Source organism: Macadamia integrifolia, chromosome 9 (assembly GCF_013358625.1).
Source record: "Macadamia integrifolia cultivar HAES 741 chromosome 9, SCU_Mint_v3, whole genome shotgun sequence".
NCBI lineage: Eukaryota > Viridiplantae > Streptophyta > Magnoliopsida > Proteales > Proteaceae > Macadamia > Macadamia integrifolia.
In genome coordinates this window covers 11,989,946-12,014,387 of record NC_056565.1, presented here as the reverse complement: position 1 = coordinate 12,014,387, position 24,442 = coordinate 11,989,946, and the positions used below count along the sequence as shown (strand labels likewise).

Sequence of the window (24,442 nt, the reverse complement as noted above, 5' to 3'; positions counted from 1 at the left end):
AATCCTTATAATGTTTTCCAGTTTATGCAACATTTACATCATTTACTTCGTCATTATAGTTAAGGCCATAGTCATATGATATTCACTTGTTTTTCTATATGATTTAGTACTGTTTTTGTACTAGAAACATAGAATTGGCTGAATTTACTGCTTTCAGTATATACATGATAGTTAGTAGAATCAGTAAGATTAAAATGTTCAAAATTGAAAGAGACCAGCCTCTAGACGGGTGATGCTCGGTGTGTAAAGTTTCCTAGCACATAATTTTTATTCTACTTAGAGATCTTGGAAAACCTTTTCCTTATTGTGAGTCATTCGTTCTTCATAAAAGGGGGAGACATTTATGGGTAATAGATCCTTAACTATGTGACGACTCCTTTAGTCATAAAGAGAGAACCCTAATCCCTCTCTACCTAACACAAGATTGTTAGACTCGAACAAGAGGACATAAGTGCATCTCCACCACTTGGTTCCTACAATTACTAGATCATTAAACTCTTAAAACGGGAAAGAAGCTTAATGTAGCACATAATCTACCAACACAAGCCATATTAATAAAGGTCACGGGTCTCCTCCCAGAGAACCTCAAGAACACTTTTTAATTTAGTCTAGTTTTTAACCTAATTTTTATTTCATAAAAAAAATGCATTTCTTGTATCCTACAAACTAATAATTGATTCCTAGATCTTGTGAGGCATCATAGATTTACTCGATCTCCATTTTTTTTTTTTTTTTTTTTTGCTAACAATGGGTATCAAGCCTTCGGCCTGACTAGCCCCGTAGGCCACTCTCGGTCTCCATTTGATAATACTTACCTTGAATAGAACTTCAATATGAAATCTTTAGAGTCCTTTTAGGATAATGACCATAGTTCATTATCACAATTTTTATTGACATTTTATGAGATTTATGTATGGACCTTCACCCATCGTGAATGAGGAATTCATTCACTGATTATCATCACTACACTTTGATGAGTATCCTAGAACAATGAAGAACATTTCAAAGCTCCAACATATAGGGGCAAGTAATTATGATAGTAGATTCTTAGAACGAAATTGTCCATCGTCCCTCATGGCCTCATAGGCGTGCCTGCTTGCATAGAGAACCTTGCCATTAGTAAATCTAAGCATATATTTGTAGGGGGTTGTCAATTGGACCAATCCCTATTTAGGCTTAATTTTTTTGCTATTTCAACTAATTTATATATGTGTATATATAGGCATATATTTTTTAAATAAAATTTAAACTTGAATGCAAAGGGCGGGTATTGCCACGGAAGAAGCAAACATTGTTCCCGCCATTTGCTTTGTATTCCTCTAAAGTCCAAACGATAATATGTGTCTTGCCCACTAAAAGCCGAAGCGTCCTTCATTTTCACCGAAACTAACCACACTTACTTCAAAAAAATCATCGACTCCACTGATACCGAGTTGACTCATACGAGTTTAAGAGTTAACTCGGATACAATTTTCAATTGTTCATACCAAGTAAGCAGAAGGGAATAAACCAGTGCAGAAATTTGTTAAATTATATCAGCATGTGCCCCTATTTGAAAACCTGAAGGAAAAAATTGTTCTTCGGATCGAGATTAACGAGTTGAGCAGCTGAACTCGGGCGAGTGAAAAAACATAAAACTGCAAGGAGTTGCGTTCCGATTCTTACGAATCACGGCGCGTTACCGACCGTAATATTTGGGATGGAAAGAATGTGGGAGGCCGTTGGGACTCTCTGGAGTCTGGCCAAATAGGGCAGAGAAGAGTAACACTACCCCATCTTCTCTATAACTCGTCCTTCCCATATTCTGTTCTCTCTTTACATCTCTCCTCTTCTCCCTTATCTCCCTGTTTTCTTCACTTCTCCCCTTCATGAAAAGCTCTTTAGCCCATCGTTGATTTGCGGTTTGCGAACCCTACTAACAAGGTAAGATATCTTCGTTTCTTAGAGACATTCTTATGCTGTTTCTTTTTAATGTTTCTTTGAAGATTTCAGATTATTTACATAATCTACCGTTCTGGGATGATACTAAATGGTATCTGTTTTGATGCTCCCTCCCAGTTGAATGTTGGTTTAATCAGGGTGCGGCTGTTGTTGTGGAGGACCTGTGGAAACCCTAGATTTGTTTTGGGATTTTTCTTGGGTTTTGTGAAGGAATCCTCTTAAAAGAGGGTATTTTATGATCTAGAGGTTGTTTGAAACCCTAGTTTATTGGGGAAGGGGTTTGTAATTTTGTTTTTTGTTTTTTGTTTTGTTTTGTTTTTTTACTTAGTTTGAGTTGTGGCGCATGGAGTTCGAGGAAACTAGATCTGAGGATCGTGCAAGGAAGAGGAGAAAGAAGGGAGTTCATGGTCGACCGGAGAGTTTGGTTAGCAGTAGAAAACCGGGGAGTTTGGTTAGCAGTAGAAAGGTGGTTGGGACTAGATCAAAGGCTCTGGTGGGAAGATATGTTAGGAAGGAGTTTGTTGGGATTGGAGTTTTCCTTGGGAAGGTTGTTTCTTATAGTAGTGGACTGTACAGAATCGATTACGAGGATGGGGATTGTGAAGACTTGGACAGTGGTGAGATTCGGGACATTCTATTAGGGGAGGGTGATTTTGACAGGGACCTTAATGCCAGGAAGGAGAAGTTGGATCAGTTGATTTCGGTTGGTGACACGAATGCAACAAATAGAAGATTGGACCAGAATGTTGGGGATTCTGCAAATGGCTTCAATGAGGTTGAAGCATATTCCATCAGTAAGTTGGGTTCTGATCATGAGAAAGACTTTGAAGGAGAAGGAGTTCATCTTGATGAAGACGCTGACTCTTCTAGTGACTCATGTGAGTATGTTCGAGTTTGCAATTCTGGCATGGAGATTGAACATCCTTCTGTCCCACCGCCTGCACTACCTCCATCGTCAGGCAATATATGCGTGCCTGAGGAATCTGTTTCTCATCTGTTCTCTGTTTATTGTTTTTTGCGTTCATTTAGTATACAGTTATTTCTGAGCCCCTTTGGACTGGATGATTTTGTGGGGTCACTTAACTGTGTTATCCCTAACACATTGTTGGATGCTATTCATGTTGCTCTCCTGCGTGCATTAAGACGTCATCTTGAGATGCTATCTTCCAATGGTGCTGAGCTTGCTTCAAAGTGCTTGAGGTAATCTTTTTTCCCACATCCCTCATATTGGTAGATATGCAAATTTTAACATGGGGCACATAGTATTGCAGTATGAATAAAGGTCCCCCAACCCCCCCACCCTGGGAGGAGAGGAGGTCCCAAAAACCATGATTGCTGAAATTGATTGTATAATATAATTAGATTTTTTTTGGGTACTCGGAGTCAGTGTTCCATAAAGATCAACCAATAAGATTGATACTTGAACTTCCTGTCGGTTTCCTTTTTTTTCTTGGACAAAAGGGATTGGTATATGAGATCATTCCCTTTCATGATTGCCATAAATACTGGTATGCTAGTGGTGGGCAACCATTTATCCTCTGTGATATGCTTAGTGGTGACCCCTGACGAATTTTTTCACCCCCTTTTGATAAGTGGTGGTGACCTCAGATGTTGCAGTTGTTCTCTCTGTAAGTTTAGTTTTTCCTTATGATGCTTTTCACCTACTTGCCTCCTCATGAATTAGAGGCTTAGAGCTTACAACCAACATACTTGCATTGTTTGCAGGCGAATAGATTGGAGCTTGCTCGACTCATTGACATGGCCTGTTTACTTAGTTGAGTATTTTCTGGTAATGGGCTACACAAAGGGACTAGACTGGAAAGGGTTTTATGATATTGTCATAGACAGGGAATATTACACCTTGTCTGTGGCTAAGAAGCTTATGATCCTGCAAATATTGTGCAACAACGTCATAGAATCTGCAGAGCTAAGAGCAGAGATTGATACGAGGGAAAACTCAGAGGTGGGGACAGATTTTGATGGGCCAGTTAGTGCCTCTTGGGACAATGTGCCGAGAAGGGTGCATCCTAGATATTCCAAGACCTCAGCTTGTAAAGATGCCGAACTCATGGAGATTAGTTCTGAAACTCATGAGGTGAAGTCAACTGGCCCTGATGGCTTGATGGGTTCTAAAGTTTCTGAACTGGATACAAATGCCGCTGATCTTGACCAAGATGGAAATAGTGATGAATGCCGGCTCTGTGGCATGGATGGGACCCTCATTTGTTGTGATGGGTGTCCTTCAGCTTACCATTCAAGATGTATTGGTCTGAACAAAATGCATCTACCAGAAGGATCTTGGTTTTGTCCGGAATGCACAATTAATAAAATGGCATCTACTCTTCATATAGGAACAGGCCTTAGAGGAGGAGAGATTTTTGGTATTGATCCATACGAGCAGGTCTTTTTGGGTACTTGTAACCACTTACTAGTGTAAGTTTTTTCAGCTTCTCTGCACTTTTTACGATTCTTTTCATTTGACTCTACCTTGCATTGTCTCTGTGGACCATTGTTGTCAGGGTGGCCCTTGGTTGCCTTGGTTGCCTAGGTGGGTGCCTTGTTGGCGTCGCCTCGGCCTCCAGGCACCCTCTAACACCTTGGGATGCCTAGATGTTGTGACAACTATGCTGTGGACATTTGATATGTGAATGCCAAACCCTCTGGTCTACTGGCTACCTTAAAATTTTCTCATTTTTTATACCTCTCTATTAGGTAATGCACTTCCAGTTTTTGATCTCTTGAAATGAATCATTGCAGGCTCAATGCCTCAATGAACACAGGAGCTTATTCCAGATATTACAGTCCGATCGACATTCCTAAAGTCCTGCAAGTACTTTGTTCATCTGTAGAGCATAAAAATCTGTACATGGTGATATGCAACGGCATTATAAAGTATTGGAAAATTTCTCAAGCTTGTAATTATTCTCTTCCCGTGAAAACTGAAACTGCTACATATCCAGCAGACGAGAAGGAAGAGGCAATGGTTTCAACTCCACTCTTTCCCTTTTCTGGTAAAAAAACCTGCAAGTTAATGGATACAAATGATGGTGAGAATTCTGCTAGCAGTTTAACTGAAAATAATGTGGGCAATGCAACATTATCTTGTCCAGGGAATGATTGCCAAGAAACTGGGTTTAATTGTACCTCCTTTATTACAGTGAGCCAAGTTGATTCTCACAGCCTCAAGAAAGATGATTATGCTACAACTCAACTGGTTGGCCAACTTGAAAATAACAAACTTCATGAGCAGCTTGGAACTGAATCTACTGTGTCTAATGGGTCTGTTAGCCTGCTGGCTGACCCCTCTGACTTAAACAACCAAAGCTTAGCTGATAAATCAATTTTGTTAGAAACTGCTACCTGTACCTCAGGAAACAGGCATGGTCCTAAGAAGGAAAATGGAAATGGTGTAGCTTTGCCCACAACTAGTGGTCCTTTGAGCATGGTTTCTGAAAGCACAGAAGGTAAACATGGTACTGGTGTGACAAGTAAAGTATACATGATTCATGCTTGCTCATACATGGGATCAAACTTCAAAACTCAGACTTATGTGAATCAGTATGTTCTTGGTGACACTGCTGCATCTGCTGCTGCTAATCTGGCTGTTCTTTCATCTGAAGAAAGTCGAGTCTCTGAGTCTAACGCTCTATCAAATGCTAGGAAATTTGTGTCTGCAAATGTCTCACTTCAAATGAAAGCATTCTCTTCTGCTGTCTTTCGTTTTTTCTGGCCAAACTCTGAGAAGAAGCTAATGGAGGTTCCAAGGGAAAGATGTGGTTGGTGCCTTTCATGCAAGGCTCCTATTACAAGCAAGAAAGGATGTCTTCTAAATTTAGCTGCCTCAAATGCATTGAGAGGAGCTGCGAGGGTTCATGGTGGCCTTCGTCCCATAAAAAATGGAAAGGGAAATCTTCCTGATATCGCAGCATATATTTTGTACATGGAAGAGAGTTTAAGTGGTCTTACAGTTGGACCCTTCCTGAATTTAAGTTATAGAAGACAATGGCATAAAAAAGTTGAACGAGCTACTACCTGTACTGTTTTAAAGCTTCTCTTGCTTGAAGTACGTCTTCCTCTATTTCTCTCTCTCTCTCTCTCTCCCTTTTTTTTTTTTAAAAGATGTTCTGTTTCAGTTTGTTTCCTTGTTGTTTATGATATCTTTGTTTCAACTCTCAAACCACCAATGACCATTTGATCGTATTGCACTTCATTTGTTTTTCAGGATTATTTCAGAATGTAGGTTTCTTTTGTGTAAGCATTGTTATAATTGTTGTGTCAAGTGTGGAATAATGGCCAGTTTGGTACCCATACTCTTGCTTCTGATCAAGAGCAAATTCAACTCTTGACTAGCTCTCAGATCCAGAGGCATAGAGAGCGTGGATTTAAGTTCATCCACATCGGCTTAGTTCAAGTGGCCCTTAAACCCTTAACTCTTCCAGGGATAAATAGTGCTGTCTTTGCTGCCATAAGAGATGCCAGAATGAAGAATTTTAATCAATCTCTTATGGGTATTATTGAAACTAGTCTATGTGAAGGACCTGTCTATTTTCAGAGTAGACCCAATCTTTCTCTATCCCTCACAGACCCCAATATTCTGCAAAGCGCTGTTATTACCTTAAGAATGTATGGATACGATATTCTTCCAGGAACTCAAAATATTGCAGTTATATATCGTGTCTATTACAAGGTTATGACAACGTGTGCTCCTAATGCTAAGTTTATAGATCCAAAAGGTCAAACCGTCTGTTTCCAGGCCAATTCTGAAAGATCTCAAGTTTTTGTGCCTCGATGCATTAGATGGTCGGAAATAAACCTCCCAGACTCTTGGACCTTGACTTCTGTGGCTCAACCTCAGCCACCAATCCAAACTTCTCCATCATGCATCACTTAGCTTCCTTCTGGTGATGTTGAAATTACTTTTGATCGTAGATCTACTGAATCCAGACGATCTACTTCTTTTGTACTTTCTTCTTCTTCTGATTTCTCCCAGTTTCAAGCACCTTCTCGTGCTTCTACTTCTAGAATTCAGAATGAGAATTTTGATGGAATTATAAATCTGCAGGGTACAAATCGTACTCCTCAGGTTAATCAACCTGTCTATGGTCCTCTTCCTAAAGACCACTATCAGGCTCAATATCAGCCTCCTATTAATCAGGAAACTGGTTCTTCTTCTCCAACTCCTTCTGATATGCAAGGATCTGGAATTATGATGCTTCATTTGGCAGAAGAACCTAAGTTCCAGATTAATAAACGATTCCTTATTCAGGAATATCGTGCTCCGAAGAATGAAGGAAAAAGAAAACTTTTTGAAGAACATTATCCTTCTAATTCGGATCGTCAGATGCTTCATGAGAAATGGGTTTCTCATATAGAAACTCACCAAATTAATATTCCCTTTTTCTCGTGGTTAAAACTATATCTTCTTGAAAATCGATCCTCTAACACTCCCCAGGTTAGTGAGATTAAGAAGATAACCACCACATATACTTCTCAGGAAGGAACAGAAATTGATTCTGTTCATCCTCCCTTTCAAGCCTTAAAAATAGGTGACCAAAAGTTTGCAGTTCCGCTTAAAACTTCCAGCCCAACTGCTAGACCCTTGACTGAAACTCATCTTAGTCACGTTGTTGAACAAAACAACTATACTAATCTTTGTCTTCAGTCAATTGGCAACCAAACTGATCGTATTGAGACCATTGCCAATTCTTTACATCCACATACCCCCTCTACATCTCATACGACAACTAAGTTTGATTGGCCAACTGTTGCTTCTCAACCTAGAAGCATTCCTCCTAAAGAGCCTACTTCTCAAAATAGGAGTAATCAATCTGTCTTGTTTAAACCTCCTCCTGTCCTGACCATTCCACCTAAAAAGAAAGTTGAGTCTACCATTCTTGATGAAATTGTAACTAGACTCCAAAGACTTTAGGTCACAAAGGACAACCTTAAACAACTTGAAGACAACCAGGCTCTAACTCTTTCTCTTGCTGATCTATCCGATTCTGAAATCGAAACAGCCGATAGAGAATTCCAATCTATGCTTCCTAATCAGGCAGCAGTTCCTGAGTCTCTTCCCCAGCTCAATCAAGTTATGGGAAGAACTCGAAAAGTTATGCCTACCGCTCCGACAAATTACTATTATCCTCGACCTTCTCCTGTTGATTGTCAATTCGAACTCGAAGGTGACAATTCTAATTTCCCGGTTGATGGTAATACTATTTTCGAGTGGAATATTGATGGTTTATCTGAATATCAAATCATCAATGTGCTGAAACGGATGTTAATGTATGCTACTGCTGCAAAGCTCAATCATTCCTCCGATTCTGACGTTGCTAAAATGATAGCAACTGGATTTTCCGGCCAACTTCGTGGTTGGTGGGATTTTTATTTGTCTGAAGAAGTTAGACAACAGATAATTGGTGCTACAACCAGTGTTCCGCAACAGCTTACTGAACAATTAGCTGACGGCAATTACGCCCAGCGAACTGTTTATGTTAATCATGAAGACGCGGTTAATACTTTGGTTTACACCATCACTCTTCACTTTGTTGGACCAGCTGAAATTCTAGTTGATCGAACAAGAGAACAATTAAAGAATTTGCGATGTCCTACACTATCTCATTATAGATGGTATGGAGATGTCTTTTTTGCTAAAGTCTTTTCCAGAGACGATTGTAACAATGTCATATGGAAAGAAAAGTTTCTCTCTGGATTACCTCCTTTATTTGCTCAAAAGGTCAGGTATAGACTTAAGGCAAAGCATAATGGCACTATTCCCTTTGAGCAATATACCTATGGGGAATTAGCTGCTGAAGTTTGCAATGAAGGTCTTCAACTCTGCACAGACCTTAAATTAAAGAAACAATTGTCTAAAGAGAGACAAGCTGGATTTCGAGAACTTGGAGATTTCTGTGAACAATTTGGATTTCAAAAGGTTCGTCCCTCAGGTCCGAAGAAACCTCATCGGAAACTCTCTAAGTTTTCCAAGCCTAAATACCAGGCTAAACCTTATAAATCTAAGCCTAAGCGCTTCTTTAAGAAACGCTTCTCTAAATCTCGTCCTCAAAACACTTTTCCCAACATACCCCCTGTTTGTTATAAATGTGGCAAAGTAGGACATTATAAAAATAACTGTCGAACTAAAGCACGAATTAATGCTTTAGAAATTGACGATTCTCAGAAGCAAAATCTTGAAAGAGTCTTATTATATAGCTCTTCTGAACCAGAACCAGACTCTGAGTCCAACTCAGATCAAGATATTGCTCAACTTGAGTTCGATAGTGATTCCTCTGAGTCTAAAGCCCAGACTCCTCATTGTAGTTGTGATCCTTTTCAGGCTATGCTTCTCCCGTTTCTTGAAACAAAAACGGAATTGAAGGTGTTTGATAAGTCATGTTTTTGGAAGTTGATAGTAACCAATGATAGAATGGCCACGAGTCGTTTCCAGAACCGGCAAAACAAGTTCTACTTGTTTCGCCTTGGTCGTTTCTTGAACCATAAATAGGTAGAAATTTCAATTTCTATTTCTGAAAACAAGTGAAACGAATTAGTTTTATCAAATGCTCACAGAAATGGCAGAAACACGTTTCTTGAAACGTTATGAAACGGGCCCTAAGTGTCCTTATCCATTCTTTTTTCCTTGTAAAAAAAGATCAACCCAGTGCATGAGGCTCCAACTACCGCAGGGTCTGAGAGGGGCAAATGTACGCAGCTGAAGTAGATCGAGCCTGCAAGAGAAGCGGCCTGCTGGTTTCTTGGAACCAGGTCNGCTTACCATTCAAGATGTATTGGTCTGAACAAAATGCATCTACCAGAAGGATCTTGGTTTTGTCCGGAATGCACAATTAATAAAATGGCATCTACTCTTCATATAGGAACAGGCCTTAGAGGAGGAGAGATTTTTGGTATTGATCCATACGAGCAGGTCTTTTTGGGTACTTGTAACCACTTACTAGTGTAAGTTTTTTCAGCTTCTCTGCACTTTTTACGATTCTTTTCATTTGACTCTACCTTGCATTGTCTCTGTGGACCATTGTTGTCAGGGTGGCCCTTGGTTGCCTAGGTGGGTGCCTTGTTGGCGTTGCCTCGGCCTCCAAGCACCCTCTAACACCTTGGGATGCCTAGATGTCGTGACAACTATGCTGTGGACATTTGATATGTGAATGCCAAACCCTCTGGTCTACTGGCTACCTTAAAATTTTCTCATTTTTTATACCTCTCTATTAGGTTATGCACTTCCAGTTTTTGATCTCTTGAAATGAATCATTGCAGGCTCAATGCCTCAATGAACACAGGAGCTTATTCCAGATATTACAGTCCGATCGACATTCCTAAAGTCCTGCAAGTACTTTGTTCATCTGTAGAGCATAAAAATCTGTACACGGTGATATGCAACGGCATTATAAAGTATTGGAAAATTTCTCAAGCTTGTAATTATTCTCTTCCTGTGAAAACTGAAACTGCTACATATCCAGCAGACGAGAAGGAAGAGGCAATGGTTTCAACTCCACTCTTTCCCTTTTCTGGTAAAAAAACCTGCAAGTTAATGGATACAAATGATGGTGAGAATTCTGCTAGCAGTTTAACTGAAAATAATGTGGGCAATGCAACATTATCTTGTCCGGGGAATGATTGCCAAGAAACTGGGTTTAATTGTACCTCCTTTATTACAGTGAGCCAAGTTGATTCTCACAGCCTCAAGAAAGATGATTATGCTACAACTCAACTGGTTGGGCAACTTGAAAATAACAAACTTCATGAGCAGCTTGGAACTGAATCTACTGTGTCTAATGGGTCTGTTAGCCTGCTGGCTGACCCCTCTGACTTAAACAACCAAAGCTTAGCTGATAAATCAATTTTGTTAGAAACTGCTACCTGTACCTCAGGAAACAGGCATGGTCCTAAGAAGGAAAATGGAAATGGTGTAGCTTTGCCCACAACTAGTGGTCCTTTGAGCATGGTTTCTGAAAGCACAGAAGGTAAACATGGTACTGGTGTGACAAGTAAAGTAGACATGATTCACGCTTGCTCATACATGGGATCAAACTTCAAAACCCAGACTTATGTGAATCAGTATGTTCTTGGTGATGCTGCTGCATCTGCTGCTGCTAATCTGGCTGTTCTTTCATCTGAAGAAAGTCGAGTCTCTGAGTCTAACGCTCTATCAAATACTAGGAAATTTGTGTCTGCAAATGTCTCACTTCAAATGAAAGCATTCTCTTCTGCTGTCTTTCGTTTTTTCTGGCCAAACTCTGAGAAGAAGCTAATGGAGGTTCCAAGGGAAAGATGTGGTTGGTGCCTTTCATGCAAGGCTCCTATTACAAGCAAGAAAGGATGTCTTCTAAATTTAGCTGCCTCAAATGCATTGAGAGGAGCTGCGAGGATTCATGGTGGCCTTCGTCCCATAAAAAATGGAAAGGGAAATCTTCCTGATATCGCAGCATATATTTTGTACATGGAAGAGAGTTTAAGTGGTCTTACAGTTGGACCCTTCCTGAATTTAAGTTATAGAAGACAATGGCATAAAAAAGTTGAACGAGCTACTACCTGTACTGTTTTAAAGCTCCTCTTGCTTGAAGTACGTCTTCCTCTATTTCTCTCTCTCTCTCTCTTCCTTTTTTTTTTTTTAAGATGTTCTGTTTCAGTTTGTTTCCTTGTTGTTTATGATATCTTTGTTTCTACTCTCAAACCACCAATGACCATTTGATCGTATTGCACTTCATTTGTTTTTCAGGATTATTTCAGAATGTAGGTTTCTTTTGTGTAAGCATCGTTATAATTGTTGTGTCAAGTGTGGAATAAGGACCAGTTTGATAACGTTTCTGCCGTTTTTGTTTCAAGAAACGGCAGAAACATAAATTTCTGTTTCTAGAAACAGAAACGGAATTGAAGGTGTTTGATAAGTCATGTTTTTGGAAGTCGATAGTAACCAACGAAAGAATGGCCACGAGTCGTTTCCAGAACCGGCGAAACAAGTTCTACTTGTTTCACCTTGGTCGTTTCTTGAACCATAAATAGGTAGAAATTTCAATTTCTATTTCTGAAAACAAGTGAAACGAATTAGTTTTATCAAACGCTCACAGAAATGGCAGAAACACGTTTCTTGAAACGTTATGAAACGGGCCCTAAGTGTCCTTATCCATTCTTTTTTCCTTGTAAAAAAAGATCAACCCAGTGCATGAGGCTCCAACTACTGCAGGGTCTGAGAGGGGCAAATGTACGCAGCTGAAGTAGATCGAGCCTGCAAGAGAAGCGGCCTGCTGGTTTCTTGGAACCAGGTCTAATGTTGGACCAGCCAACTTCCACCATGGCCCCATCTAAGTAGCCCAAAAGGGGGGCTGGAAAACACTGTTCATGTGAATAGTAACCCCTGCACTTTTGTCCTCAAAAGAAGCTTCTGGAAGATCCTCAACTGTCCCTTAATGTTGAAAAATTGAAGCTTTAATGGAGGAGTCCAGCAGCCATCGAATTGGCCAAGTAGAGTAGGATCTATTTTAATTTTTTTAATTGAGTCCGACTCCAGCAAGGATTTGTCTTAATTGCTTTATATGAGTACTAGTCTATGTTGGAGTCTTAGGTTTATATTTGGAAAGTCTTAATTAGAGTTAGACTATGTTTTTAAGTTGTTTTGGTTGGACAAAGTCATTAATTAGTTTGTAGCTTCAGTCCTAAGCTAAGTAGGATTTCTATTATGTGTTGTCCTAAGTCAAGTAGGTTTCCTATTTTAAGTTGGAGTCATAAACCTCTATAAAAGAGGCATTGCTGTAACTTTGATACGCAAGTTGTATAGATGAAAACTGAGTGTTAACTCTTGGCTGAGAGAGTGAGAAGCCTATAGTTTTGAGAGGGTGAGATACCTAAAATTGAGGGGTGAGATACCCAACCCAACCACTTCTTAATTCTCCTTTTTTTCTTTGTCTGAATTGTGAGAGTGATCTGTGAGTAATCTGAACATTGGTTAAAGAAGGCCAACAACCATGTGAGGTCAAGATCAGCCCAATCAGCCAATCAAACTCTGCCAAAATTAGGGTTTTGGATCCTAATCGACTTCCCCAATTTCTCTCAACCTAGAAGCCACTTTCCGGAGCCCATTTAGGGGTTTGTTGGGGACACCAAGGGAGGAACTCGACCAGGTTTGGAGCTGGTTCCTTGGGTTAATCTATGAGGTATTCACATTCTCTAGATTAGTCCTAGTTTTGCCCTAATTTTGTCCAGCCACATATCTTCTCAACTTGAAGGGATCTTTAGCAACTGTTTGGATCCGCTCTACATTCTACCCTGAGTTTGAGCTCCATCAGAACTCCCTTCAGCCAAACATAGGAAGCCCTAATTCTGACCTGGTTTGAGACTGATTTTAATCTGATTCTTGATTTCTCTTCTGTTTGGTGGCTTGTTTGGTTGGAGTTCTGGGATTATTATTGGGGGTTATTGATCTCCCAATCCCCTTACACTACGTTCAATGGAGGCCTTTGGATGCTCCATTTGGAAGAGGGATTTGATTCAGATTAAAAGATCCAGAGGCAGGCCTAAAATAACCCTAGGAGAAGCGGTGAGGAAAGACATGCATAGCCTAGGGCTTCTACCACGTTTGACTTCGAATAGAGCTGATTGGAGGGCAAGTATCTATGTAGCCAACCCTATTTCGTTGGGATAAAGCTTTGTTGTTGTTGTAAGTTTCTTTTCGTGCCTGGTGTTTTATCCTCTAGTTAGTGCCATTGCTAATGACCCATGAATATGCTAGTTCTTATTGAGTTAACAAAATCCTTAATTTTGGGATCCTTCTCATTTTTAAATTAAAAATGTATTCTTTGTGACATGTTAATTTAGACTTTGAAACCTTTCTCTATATTCATGTTTCTAATGTTTGCCTTATTTGCATTTTACTTGACCTTTGTTATCCTTTTTGTGTAATGCATATTCACATTAATGTACCCATGGATGAGCGCAGGGGGAGACCAAGGGATCTATCTTCTTTCCCCTTGGGATATTTAATATGATGACACTCCCTCAATCTGTTGACAGAAATGTGGAAGGAACATCTTTAAAAAAGGGAAGCATAGCATTTAGGCCCTCTTTGGTATCATTTTTCTTTTTGATTTTTACCTATTTAATAAAAATCATTAATGAAAACCATTTTTTTTTATCTAAACATAAAAATGGTTTGGTAACTACTTGACAAAAATGGTTTTTTGTGAGAAATAGTTTGGTATTCCTATGTGCAAAATGATTTTTTGAAGAAATGGGTGAAGAGATATTCCCTTCACCCATCTTCATAACTCTCTTTCTCCACTTTGGACCAAAGAAGAGGGGGGGGAAAGGGGCTTGGATTTGTAATTACAAAGCAAATGACTACTTCACCCTTCCATATTGGGACTTTAAGCACGTGCTCATTAAAGTTCAGAGCAAAAATAACTGGAAATCAATTTTGGCCAAAACACATAAATGACTCTCGATCTCTTTTTGGGTTTTGTGTTTTGTCAATTTTTTTAAATAGAAACAAGCTCCATAAATGATACCAAATGCAACAAAATCATTTTTGTGAACAAAAATAAAAAATAAAAATGATACTAAAGAGGGCCTTAGTAGCACATTTTTAGAATTTTTGTTCATATATATATATATTTAATAAGTAATAATTTTATCGATGAGACTGAAGAGACCTTACAAGACGGTAACCCCAATGTGAATCTAAAAGCTAAACTGAAACAGTGAGTCTCACTTAACAAGGCAATGTCATTCCCAAAATACAGTCTTGGTCTCACAGTCCCTTATTTTGCCAAGTTATCTGCCACCTCACATGATGTAGACCTTCTCAAGTTTGCCATCACCTTTTGCAGAAGGAAGAAGAGGGGTTCATACCAAGGTTCGAACCAGGCTCCCAGCATCCTTGATCTGGTCTGATCGAACCAGCCTACTGATGGGCTTGGTTCTCCTAGTTGGAAGTTGATTTTATTGCTTTATTTGAGTACTACTTTATGTCGGAATCTTAGGTTTGTGTTTGTTAAGTCCTGTTTGCGTTTAGACAATGTTTTAAGTTGTTTTTTATGGACGAAAGCATTAACTGTATGTTTTGAGACAATTTATGAATGATATTTGCAGCAAAATTGCTCCCAAATTTTGAGAGAAAATTCTTCAATAACTGAGACAGTTGTGGGTGAGAGGCCTAGGCTAAGATAGCCATCCCACCTATAGTTACGGCGCTAAGGCATTGGAGGGTTGTCTAAGCGCTTAGGCGAGAAGGCACCCACCTTAAGGCGACCAAGTGTTATTTTTTATTTTCTCTTTTCTAACATTATTTAGTAAGCTAAATATACCTTGTATCATAAAATATTAACATCAAACCACATCAAGTCATTAATAATCAACACTAGCCACATCAAATAATAAAAAATCGACATTAAGTCATAAAAGTCAACATTTAGAGAAATGCTGTTCTCTATAATAAGTTTGACTGGTCAAATGATTTTATTTTTACATGAGACTTTTTGTACTAGGTATAACATAGAACCAACTTTCTAACAAGTGTAAGATTACTTAAATCTGAGTTGTAATGACAAAGTTATGCTCTGATCGAACTTATTTTAAAGTGCGCAAATGCTGTTAAATCGCTCGAATGAAAATAATTTTATGGATATCAAAACAAAAAATTATTTTTACATTACTTTTGGTTTTTAGCAATGTTTTAATTTGATAGGATTTGTAAAATTTTCATAATTGAGGAAAACCCCAGCATTTAAAAGTTGAAATCGCCTCTATAACCAAAATCCAGTTTTTGTTCTTGGACCTGGGGGGGGAAGTTGACTTTTATTCTTTTGGAATTTGATTTTTAAACTATTTTTATTGGATTCAAAGGCGATGCCTTGACAACTATGATCCCACCTGTATCTATCCCTTCTCTTTTCTCTTAATCTGATTTGTGAGAGTGTGATGTGAACATTGTTTGAAGACCAGCAACTAATCTGATTGAAGAAACAGTGAAGATACAGCCCAGGAGTGAATCGATTTCAGCAAGAAGAAGCTAGGGTTTGAAGCTCCATTCGACTATCATATCCTATGTCTGAAATCTGATCAGCAAGGGCTTTTGGTGTTTTACTAGATACCCTAGGAGAGAGACTCGACCAGCACTACAGCTCCATCTGCTGTCTGGATCTCCTTCTACAGGTCCCTCTTCTAGTTTCCTAATTTTGAATCCCTGAAATAAAGAACTGTTGGATCTCCTAAACCAGCTATCCACTCCCCAGGATATTTTGGGGTTTTCATCACCGCCATAAGGCCTCTCCATTCGATCCATTTTTCAGCCCATTCTGAGCCCTCCATACCCAACCGCAGGCTGCTATAGTTTTAGCCCTATTTTGGGTATGGTTCCAAATCTGATTTCCAGATTTCTTTGTTACTTTACTTGGTTTTATTGGAGCTTTGGGGAACATAATTTGGGGTTATTGATCTTTCAATGCCCTTACATTACCCTAATACTCTTTGGGTTCCATTAAAGATGATTTGCATTTTAGATGCCAATTGCCTAATATATCTAACGTAACGAGCAGATGCCGTGGTTCTTCATTTTTGATCTTTGCATCCTGTATCTGATGTAATCCTTTCCTCTCCAACATCCCCATACCATTTGTTAGAGCAAACAAATATACTCTAATAAGTCTTCCTCTTTCTCCCCAATTGTTACTCATAACATTTCAACAACTAAACTACCTTTTATCATAACAAGGGACCTAGGTTAATGAATAGCCATCTACATTCAGTTTAATTATTCCTTCTAAGTAAGATTTTTATCCAATTGCTGGTCCATTGACAACTTCCCTTGAGAAAATATGTGGGCTCCAATTTTGAAGTGTTTCAGTTGCTGACTTGCAAACAAATCCCTGTTAATTGGGCAACTCTAGAATTGAATGTAATCACTCTTTTCTGAACCACATCCTCCTAGGCTTCATTTATCACTTTGTTGTAATTGTTTTTGTTTCTTTATTGGTTTGAGTCAATTCCTTTAACTTCTCCCTGTACTTCGTATTAAAAGTTTGTGAAAGGTTGCATCTGAGAAGTGAGAGCTACTTTTGACCTGATACATCAACAGGGTTCCTCACTCTCTCTCTCTCTCTCTCTCTCTCTCTCTCTATATATATATATATATATGTCCGACACTGTTGCATATATTGGTAATGGGGTTTCTAAGGGACCATAGGGTTTAGGATGAAGAAACCACGAGTAAGGACAGAATTGCAGGACGTTAGAAACAACAAACATAGAAATTAAATAACTCAATAATGCTAATTCTGATGTGGCCAGAGGCCCAGATTCTTGGCTGAGACTGATAGGTAGACCACAATAGTAAGATACAATTCAAATCTGAGGTCAGGCTGTGAGAGTGGATGAATACTTATGGCATAAGGATTCTTAGAAACAGTAGAATTTGATGGACGGTTAGAGTTCCAAAACAGTAAGCAAGGTATGGTCTGATAATCTGATTTAATGAAAATCTATTGATATGGAGCCTTATATATTAACTGAAAACAGATTCATGAAATCAATTGCCGAAAACCTGAATTTTGAGAAGTTGACATTCAGTAGGAGAATGTAAATCGATGGGATATCTCAGATCTGAAAGCAACAATGAATCTGGAACTGAAAGCAGAACTTCAGAATAGAAAACCAAGATGAACTGAAGCAATAAACTACCTAACTACCTAACAGAATAGAGAACCAAATGAACAATTAGATCTAAAGATAGAAGAAATTTGTGTGTGCAGGATAAGGAAAATGTAGATAGAAGAAATTTGTGTGCGCAGGATAAGGAAAATGTAGAAACTGACCTGATTTTGATTGGAAATAGAGGGAGAGTAAGAATACAGATATAATCAGGAATCCACCTGATTTCAGTTGTTGAAGTACACACCTGAATCCACAGATGCCAAAACACACTGAAATCTACAGACCAATCGAGCTGATAGTTTTTTTTTTTTTCTTAAATTTGTTGGTGGGCCTAGCATGAGAGGTTTGCTAGGCTGAAACAAAGCAACGCTAACACACCTATATGAAACAGAATCACAGTGAACCTAAAACACAGCAGAAGCTTTGGGTGAACAGAACTATATTTAATTAAAACTTCAAAACAGAATTCAAATTAAGCCTAAAAATCCTCCAGTCAATAGCTTGCTATGGAGGTGGTCTTAGCTGATTAGGATTCTATAAACTAGTAATGAAAAGAGACTGAAATAGACTGGATTTATAATAACCTGATCCAGCTCTACGGTTACAATCTAACAATGTAAATAGAACTCTAAACAAACCCACTGTTAAAGAAAACAAACTCAAACAGAAAAAGGAAATTTTATAATTGACCAGCTTTGAAGGACTCCTAAACTGACTCAACCACTTAATTCATAAAGGAAAGAACAAATAAAACAAGACCAACTGGACCCCACATGACCGGACTAGAGTTGAGCTGGAGTTGTTGGAACAATTCTGGCCAGGCTGGACCAGACTATACTATTCTTATTCTGGCCCTGGCCCCAGCCCTTCTTCCCTTCTTCCTGGTACTGCTGCTGGTGCCCAAATATCGCATCAGTCCATGAAGAGAGGGGGGGTGGGGGCTAGGGAATGTGGTCATTTTCCTGGGGAATCCATGGCAAATTTGAATGAATGTATCTAGATTTTATTTTGTAATATATATATATATACTGCCATGTTTGCCGGATCTGCTATGCTCACAAGAGCCCAAAGCTAAGTGCATCTCTCTCTCTCCCCTAGTTGTCACCTGTATGGTTCTGTTTTTCTGATATATTGGTTATTACACCATGTATTTGACCATGTGTCAAATCTGGGGTTCCATCTCGGCATATGCCTCGCTGTGTATTAAGCTTTTTGCCCTTCTATTCTCAGCCATTGTATTGAAGTTGCCAATAATTTTCAGATAATAAAAATTTCACATTTTCGCATAGGAAAAGGCTGAAACTTACCAGGTTAATAGCTGGTGACATGGACAACAACAACAGCAACAAATCCTTTTCCCAACTAAATGGGGTTGACTACATGGATCCACGATAGTGCAAGATAAGAAGTGAAAGAAAGAAAAGGGGCACGAAAAAGAAAAGGAACATATCAAAGCAACATCTCCCGAACAACGTGTCCGCAAAATTTGAGTGCCCACTAGGCTGCTTATGGCAGTTCATAAGGGCACTAGAGAGGCTTATCTTAATATGTTGTGAAAAGCAAGTTAGAAACTTTAACCCAATACAATATAAGTTTCCAAAATAGTCATACTTGTAATGAGAAAGTAGCTGGTAGAACATGGCACACCATTGTTATCTACCTCAGTGTAAATATGGTCTTACTCAGTCAGTCAGTTGTTAATCACTATCTCTAAAGCTTGTTCTTGTGATGTTTTCTCTGGTCTTGGCATTGTGAAACCTGCTTCTTTTATAAGCCATAGTTGGCATACTATCAGCATACATATGTTGTGATGTTTGTGCAGTTCCCAATAGCTGGGGTACATTCTGTCTTTATTTAGGTGATATGACACTATACTTGTCTGCAGCTCGAGGAACACATTCGTGTAGTTGCTCTTTCTGGGGCCTGGTTCAAGCTGGTGGATGATTGGTCAGCGGAGTCTTTTGTGGCCCCAAGGACCATGTGCTCTGGTGGATCAACTCAGAAGCGTGGAGCAGCTGGGAGGCGGAGTAGGAAACAATCTGCGACATCTGTAATCACAGTTGATCCTAACAAAGGTACCATGTTGGATGTAAACTGGTGGAGAGGAGGGAAGCTTTCAAAGATGGTATTTCAGAGAGGAATTTTGCCGTGTTCAATAGCTAAAAAAGCAGCTCGTCAAGGTAAATTCTATATTGAAAATGTTATCGTAGGTTTTCTGTACCATCTTCTGAACCTTGTGAATGAAGAAGAAAATTGATTTACACATCTCCATTACACCAGGTGGTTCTAGGAAGATTTCTGGTATTTATTACGCTGAAGGTTCTGAGATTCCTAGAAGAAGCCGGCAATTTGCTTGGAGAGCAGCAGTAGAAATGAGTAAGAATGCATCACAACTTGCACTTCAGGTTTGTCACTCCTCTCCAAACTCTTAACTTATTTAAATACTGAGGTTATATCCTCCCTCTTGATGTCCTTCAGATAAGAAAGCTATTCCTTATGCTTGACTTGGACCAATCTATTTTTCTGAGTTTTATTTTATTGTGGCTTACAATACGGTTAACAGTCTAACTGCTTTGAATTTCAATTTGCATCAGGTGAGGTACCTTGACTTGCATGTCAGATGGAGTGATCTTGTTTGTCCTGATCAAAGCTTGCAAGATGCTAAAGGATCAGAAGCTGAAGCTTCTGCTTTCCGAAATGCACTTGTCTGTGATAAGAAAGTCCATGAAAGAAAGATTACGTATGGATTACAATTTCCCAATCAGAAGCATCTCTCATCCCGTGTGATGAAGAACATTATAGAAACTGAACCAATCCAAAATGGGCAAGAGAAGTTTTGGTTTTCTGAATTTCACATCCCTGTATACCTAATTAAAGAATATGAAGAGGAAGCTGAAAAGGCCCTTGTAGCCAATAAGGATTCTCACATAGTGTCCAAGTTACAAAGAAGACAGCTGAAAGCTTTGCGGAGGGATATATTCTACTATCTTATGCTTAAGGGGGACAATTTAGACAAGAACTCTTGCATCTCATGTCACAAGGATGTTCTATTCAGGTACTTATACTTTATTTGTCTTCACGTGTCAAAAGTTTTCTTTTTGTTGTGTGTAACCTTTTCTGTTAACTTATTTTCAGCTCATGTTATTACATTTATTATTTACTTGTTGCCATTGTTATTTTCAGGAACATGCTAAAGTGCAGTGCATGTCAAGGTAAAGCTCTGAGCCTCTCCCCCTCATATTTCAATTTATAATATATGAGGATTGTTACAACGGCTTATCTGTAAGGGCCACAACAATGTGTATTAACACATTACAACACCTCGCCGTACGTGTAGGCCCACACACACGGCTCTGCACGTGACAACATCATGTTGCATCAAGGGGCAGAACAACACATAACACAAACCCCTCGCACTTACAGGGATTGAACACCCGATCTCTTGGCTTTGATACCATGCTACAGCCGTTTATCTTAAAATCTCGAGCTGTTAAGTAATGACCACATCACAACACATAACAGGGATTAAACTGCATGCCATTTGTTTATATGGTGATAGTCATCCATTTACTATTATGTTGCACTTCTATTGGATGGATTCTGACTATGGTGTCCTCTATGTCAAAATTTAATTTGATTGGGCGTTTGGAGTTATGTGTCAAGATTGTTCGTAGATGAATCACATTACTTTCTTTGATCTTCCTGGCCAGTGCCATGGGTGGTTGGATGGTTATGTTCATTTGTCTGAGATTTTGGTTTACAAGAATCAGGACATATTTTATCTCTTGAGATGTTAAATTATAGGCATGTACTACAGTCAATGGCATGTGGACGATAGATTTGCTCAGTAAATGATGATTATCTTCTCTGCCTTTGTCATATGGTGTTTGTGTCCTGCCCTCTTAGCTTATTTGCTGCTGCATTTATTTCAGGTTATTGTCACAAGGAGTGCACCATGCCTGCAACAGATAACATGAAAGATGAGTTGGAATTTCTGGTCCTGTGTAGTCAGTGTCACCATGCCAATGCTCTTGTTTCAAATGAGAATAGTAAGAATTCCATGATCAGCCAAGTCTTTCAACCAGAAGATCAGATACCAGTGATCAAAGGCACTCAACAAAATGGTTATGATAAATCGTTACTACGCATTAGAAGTGCAGAGATGTCTGCAAGCATGAAGCCATCTGCTAGAGATACTAACTCAGTTACCAAAAGTCGACGTGGGGCCCTTGCTTTCTATGGTCTTATAAAGAAGAAAAAGAAGGAAAATACTGAGACTGGTGCTGATTTCAGGGCTAATAACCTTCTCCTTAAAGGAAGCGCAGATATGAAACCATCATTGCAACCCATTTGTCACTTGTGCCGTGAGCCTTACAATTCTGATTTGATGTATATCCGTTGTGAATCATGCAGAAGTAAGCCTGCTAAGATTTTGGGTTACTGTTTTGAATTTGCAATATCCTTCTTTTATTTACCTTGGTCATGGGGTTGTTTGCAGATTGGTATCATGCTGATGCTGTGCAACTCGACGAATCCCAGATTTTTGATGTCGTGGGGTTTAGGTGCTGCAGGTGCCGGAGGAAAAGCTCACCACTATGCCCTTACATGAACCATGATAGGTATGAAGGACGCTCAAAGGCTTCTAAGCGAGGCATTTCAGCAACAAGCACTGGATTATACAGTCAACAACCAGTGTTGCATACGCAGATGGAGGAGGTGACCATGGAAGAGGATGATTCCCTTATTTTCTCTCTTGAAAGAGTTGTACCAATCACAGAGTCCACTTCAGAAGTTGCATGTGAGTGGAATACTGCTGGGGTGCAGAAACTTCCGGTCAGGAGACAAGCAAAGCATGAAAAGATTATGGATGCTTCCTCTTTAAATCCATCTCAAGTGGAACCTAATGCTCTTGAAGCGAACATAGATTCAAATGACACTGATAAAGGATCATCTTCTCAAGTAAAATGGGAGCTTCCTGTTGATGGCTTTATAGATGATATGTTTGACTTTGAAAATATGGACTATGATAAAATGGATTTTGAACCTCAGACATACTTCTCTTTCACTGAATTGCTGGCATCTGAGGACAACCAGTTGGATTTTTCTGATGCGCCGGTTGACGTAGCAGGGAATTGGGACAATTCTTCTGGTTATGGAGCAATCACATCCTACAACGTGCAGGAACAATATATCACAGACAATGCAGACAAAAGTCAAGAATTAGCAGCTGTAGAACCTGTTGTTGACACAGTGCCTTGTAAGCAGTGTTTACAAACTGAACCAGCAGTCAATCTTTGTTGTGAAGTATGTGGAATTTGGATACACAACTTCTGTTCTCCATGGGTTGAGCCTTCTTTGGACAGTAAGTGGAGGTGTGGCAGCTGTCGAGACTGGCGCTAATTCGGACACCTGTTTGCTTATGCACTTTTGGTTTTATGACTAATGCATCCATTTTCCAGGGGGTTGACATTTAACAGTGTGGAAACAAGCTAAATATCACAATACTGGGGAGAAGTTGGGTTCTTGTGCTTGGATTGTACAATTGAGGAACATGGAACATGCTTGAAATAATGGCTGCTGGAAGAATCTGAGTTTCAGAGGTCCCTTTTTGAATAAATTGGGACTTGGGGCACTGTTGGTCACAAATCTAGATATGATTAGATGTTGCTTTACAACGATATTCTCTTTCTGGGCAGATGAGTTAATGGTTCCATTTTTTGGAAGTGGGCATGCTTGATTTATTGATTGGGATCTTAAGCTAGAAGAAATCCTAGTTTGCTGTCTTTGAACCAGTCTCCAGAATGCCCAAAAATACGGTCCTTGGCTCCAATATTGAAGGATAAGCAGGTTTTTTTTTGTGCTTATCACATTTAGTTGCATGTAAATTCAATTACCCTTGTTGTCTTTTTTTTGGGGTGGGGTGGGGTTGGAAACATTAGTGAATTAGATTCAATTATTTCTTTTTGGGAAAAGGGAGGGGGGGGGGTGGGACATGCCTCTGCAATCTATACATTTGACTCTTCTGTTAAAGCGTGGAGTTTCAAATCTTTTTACTATGGCAGGTGCTATCCTAGATGAATGTTTGAGAAGGGATGAGGATCCTTTGTAGTTGTGATCCCATGGCTGTGTAATTGTTGTGTTGTTACATGAGAGGGTGGGAAGGATTAATTAGGGCAGCAAACGTTTATGCAAAAGTATCTTTAAATGGGGATGCCATCATCAATGGTCCACACATGGTGATCTTTAGTTTTTCAGTACTGTCACTTGGTAAGTTTGTCAAGGTGACTAATCTCATTGGTGCCACGTGGAGTTGATGATGTGGCAATTTTATTGTTGGATAGTATAAGACTTGGATATGCCACTTACCAAATTTTAATGTTGCATTCAATTGAATTCTCTCTCTATTGTGAACCCACATGGTTTTATTTTCAAGCCTCTGTTTTGCCATTTGGCAAGCTTATTTTAGACTAAAATTTTATGTGACAGGGACCACTTGCAGATATTTGGCACATATAGTTGTTTCTTTTTAAAGTTTAAGATTGAACACCTCAGAAAAGCAAATTCTTAGATGGGCAGGGTGGTTATAGTATGATTTAACATCTCAGATCTGTAACATCAAAAAAATTTGTACTGTGCCAGTTCCGCTACAAGCCTACAATGAATTACATGTAAAATTTCTAAGATACAAAAGTGAATGGACTACAAAGGAATGGAGACTGTTGTCGAATACACATTTCGTGGCTCGAACGCCAATTCGATCTATTAAGAATTTCAGGTACATTCAGTATCTTCTCTTGGTGTAGGTACAACAGTTTCAAGTCACAGGACTTGCCTCGTCCAGACA

At 39.2% G+C, this 24,442-nt stretch overlaps 1 protein-coding gene across 4 annotated transcripts; it reads left to right on the top strand.

Annotated features, from left to right (window-relative positions):
• Positions 1–1,721: 1,721 nt before the first annotated feature.
• LOC122088786 (DDT domain-containing protein PTM-like) lies at positions 1,722–23,321 on the top strand. Of its 4 annotated transcripts, XM_042658113.1 has the most exons (12): positions 1,722–1,923; positions 2,059–2,117; positions 2,270–3,141; positions 3,667–4,208; positions 9,732–9,897; positions 10,213–11,518; positions 19,484–19,778; positions 19,879–20,003; positions 20,193–20,653; positions 20,782–20,810; positions 21,531–22,013; positions 22,097–23,321. In XM_042658113.1, exons 3-12 carry the CDS (start codon positions 2,285–2,287, stop codon positions 22,996–22,998), a joined length of 5,166 nt encoding a protein of 1,721 aa, XP_042514047.1. In that variant the 5' UTR covers positions 1,722–1,923; positions 2,059–2,117; positions 2,270–2,284; the 3' UTR covers positions 22,999–23,321. The 4 variants fall into 4 exon arrangements, with proteins under 4 accessions (XP_042514047.1, XP_042514048.1, XP_042514045.1 ...); XM_042658114.1 differs by lacking the exon at positions 2,059–2,117; XM_042658111.1 differs by having other exon boundaries at positions 2,059–3,141.
• Positions 23,322–24,442: the final 1,121 nt, after the last annotated feature.

Bases quoted from the DNA above. Each gene is read 5' to 3' on its own strand.
- LOC122088786 (XM_042658114.1), top strand. From the start codon at position 2,285: ATGGAGTTCGAGGAAACTAGATCTGAGGATCGTGCAAGGAAGAGGAGA. The intron at 20,654-20,781 runs GTACTTATACTT...TGTTATTTTCAG, and splicing joins CACAAGGATGTTCTATTCAG to GAACATGCTAAAGTGCAGTG. The intron at 22,014-22,096 runs GTAAGCCTGCTA...GGTTGTTTGCAG, and splicing joins CCGTTGTGAATCATGCAGAA to ATTGGTATCATGCTGATGCT.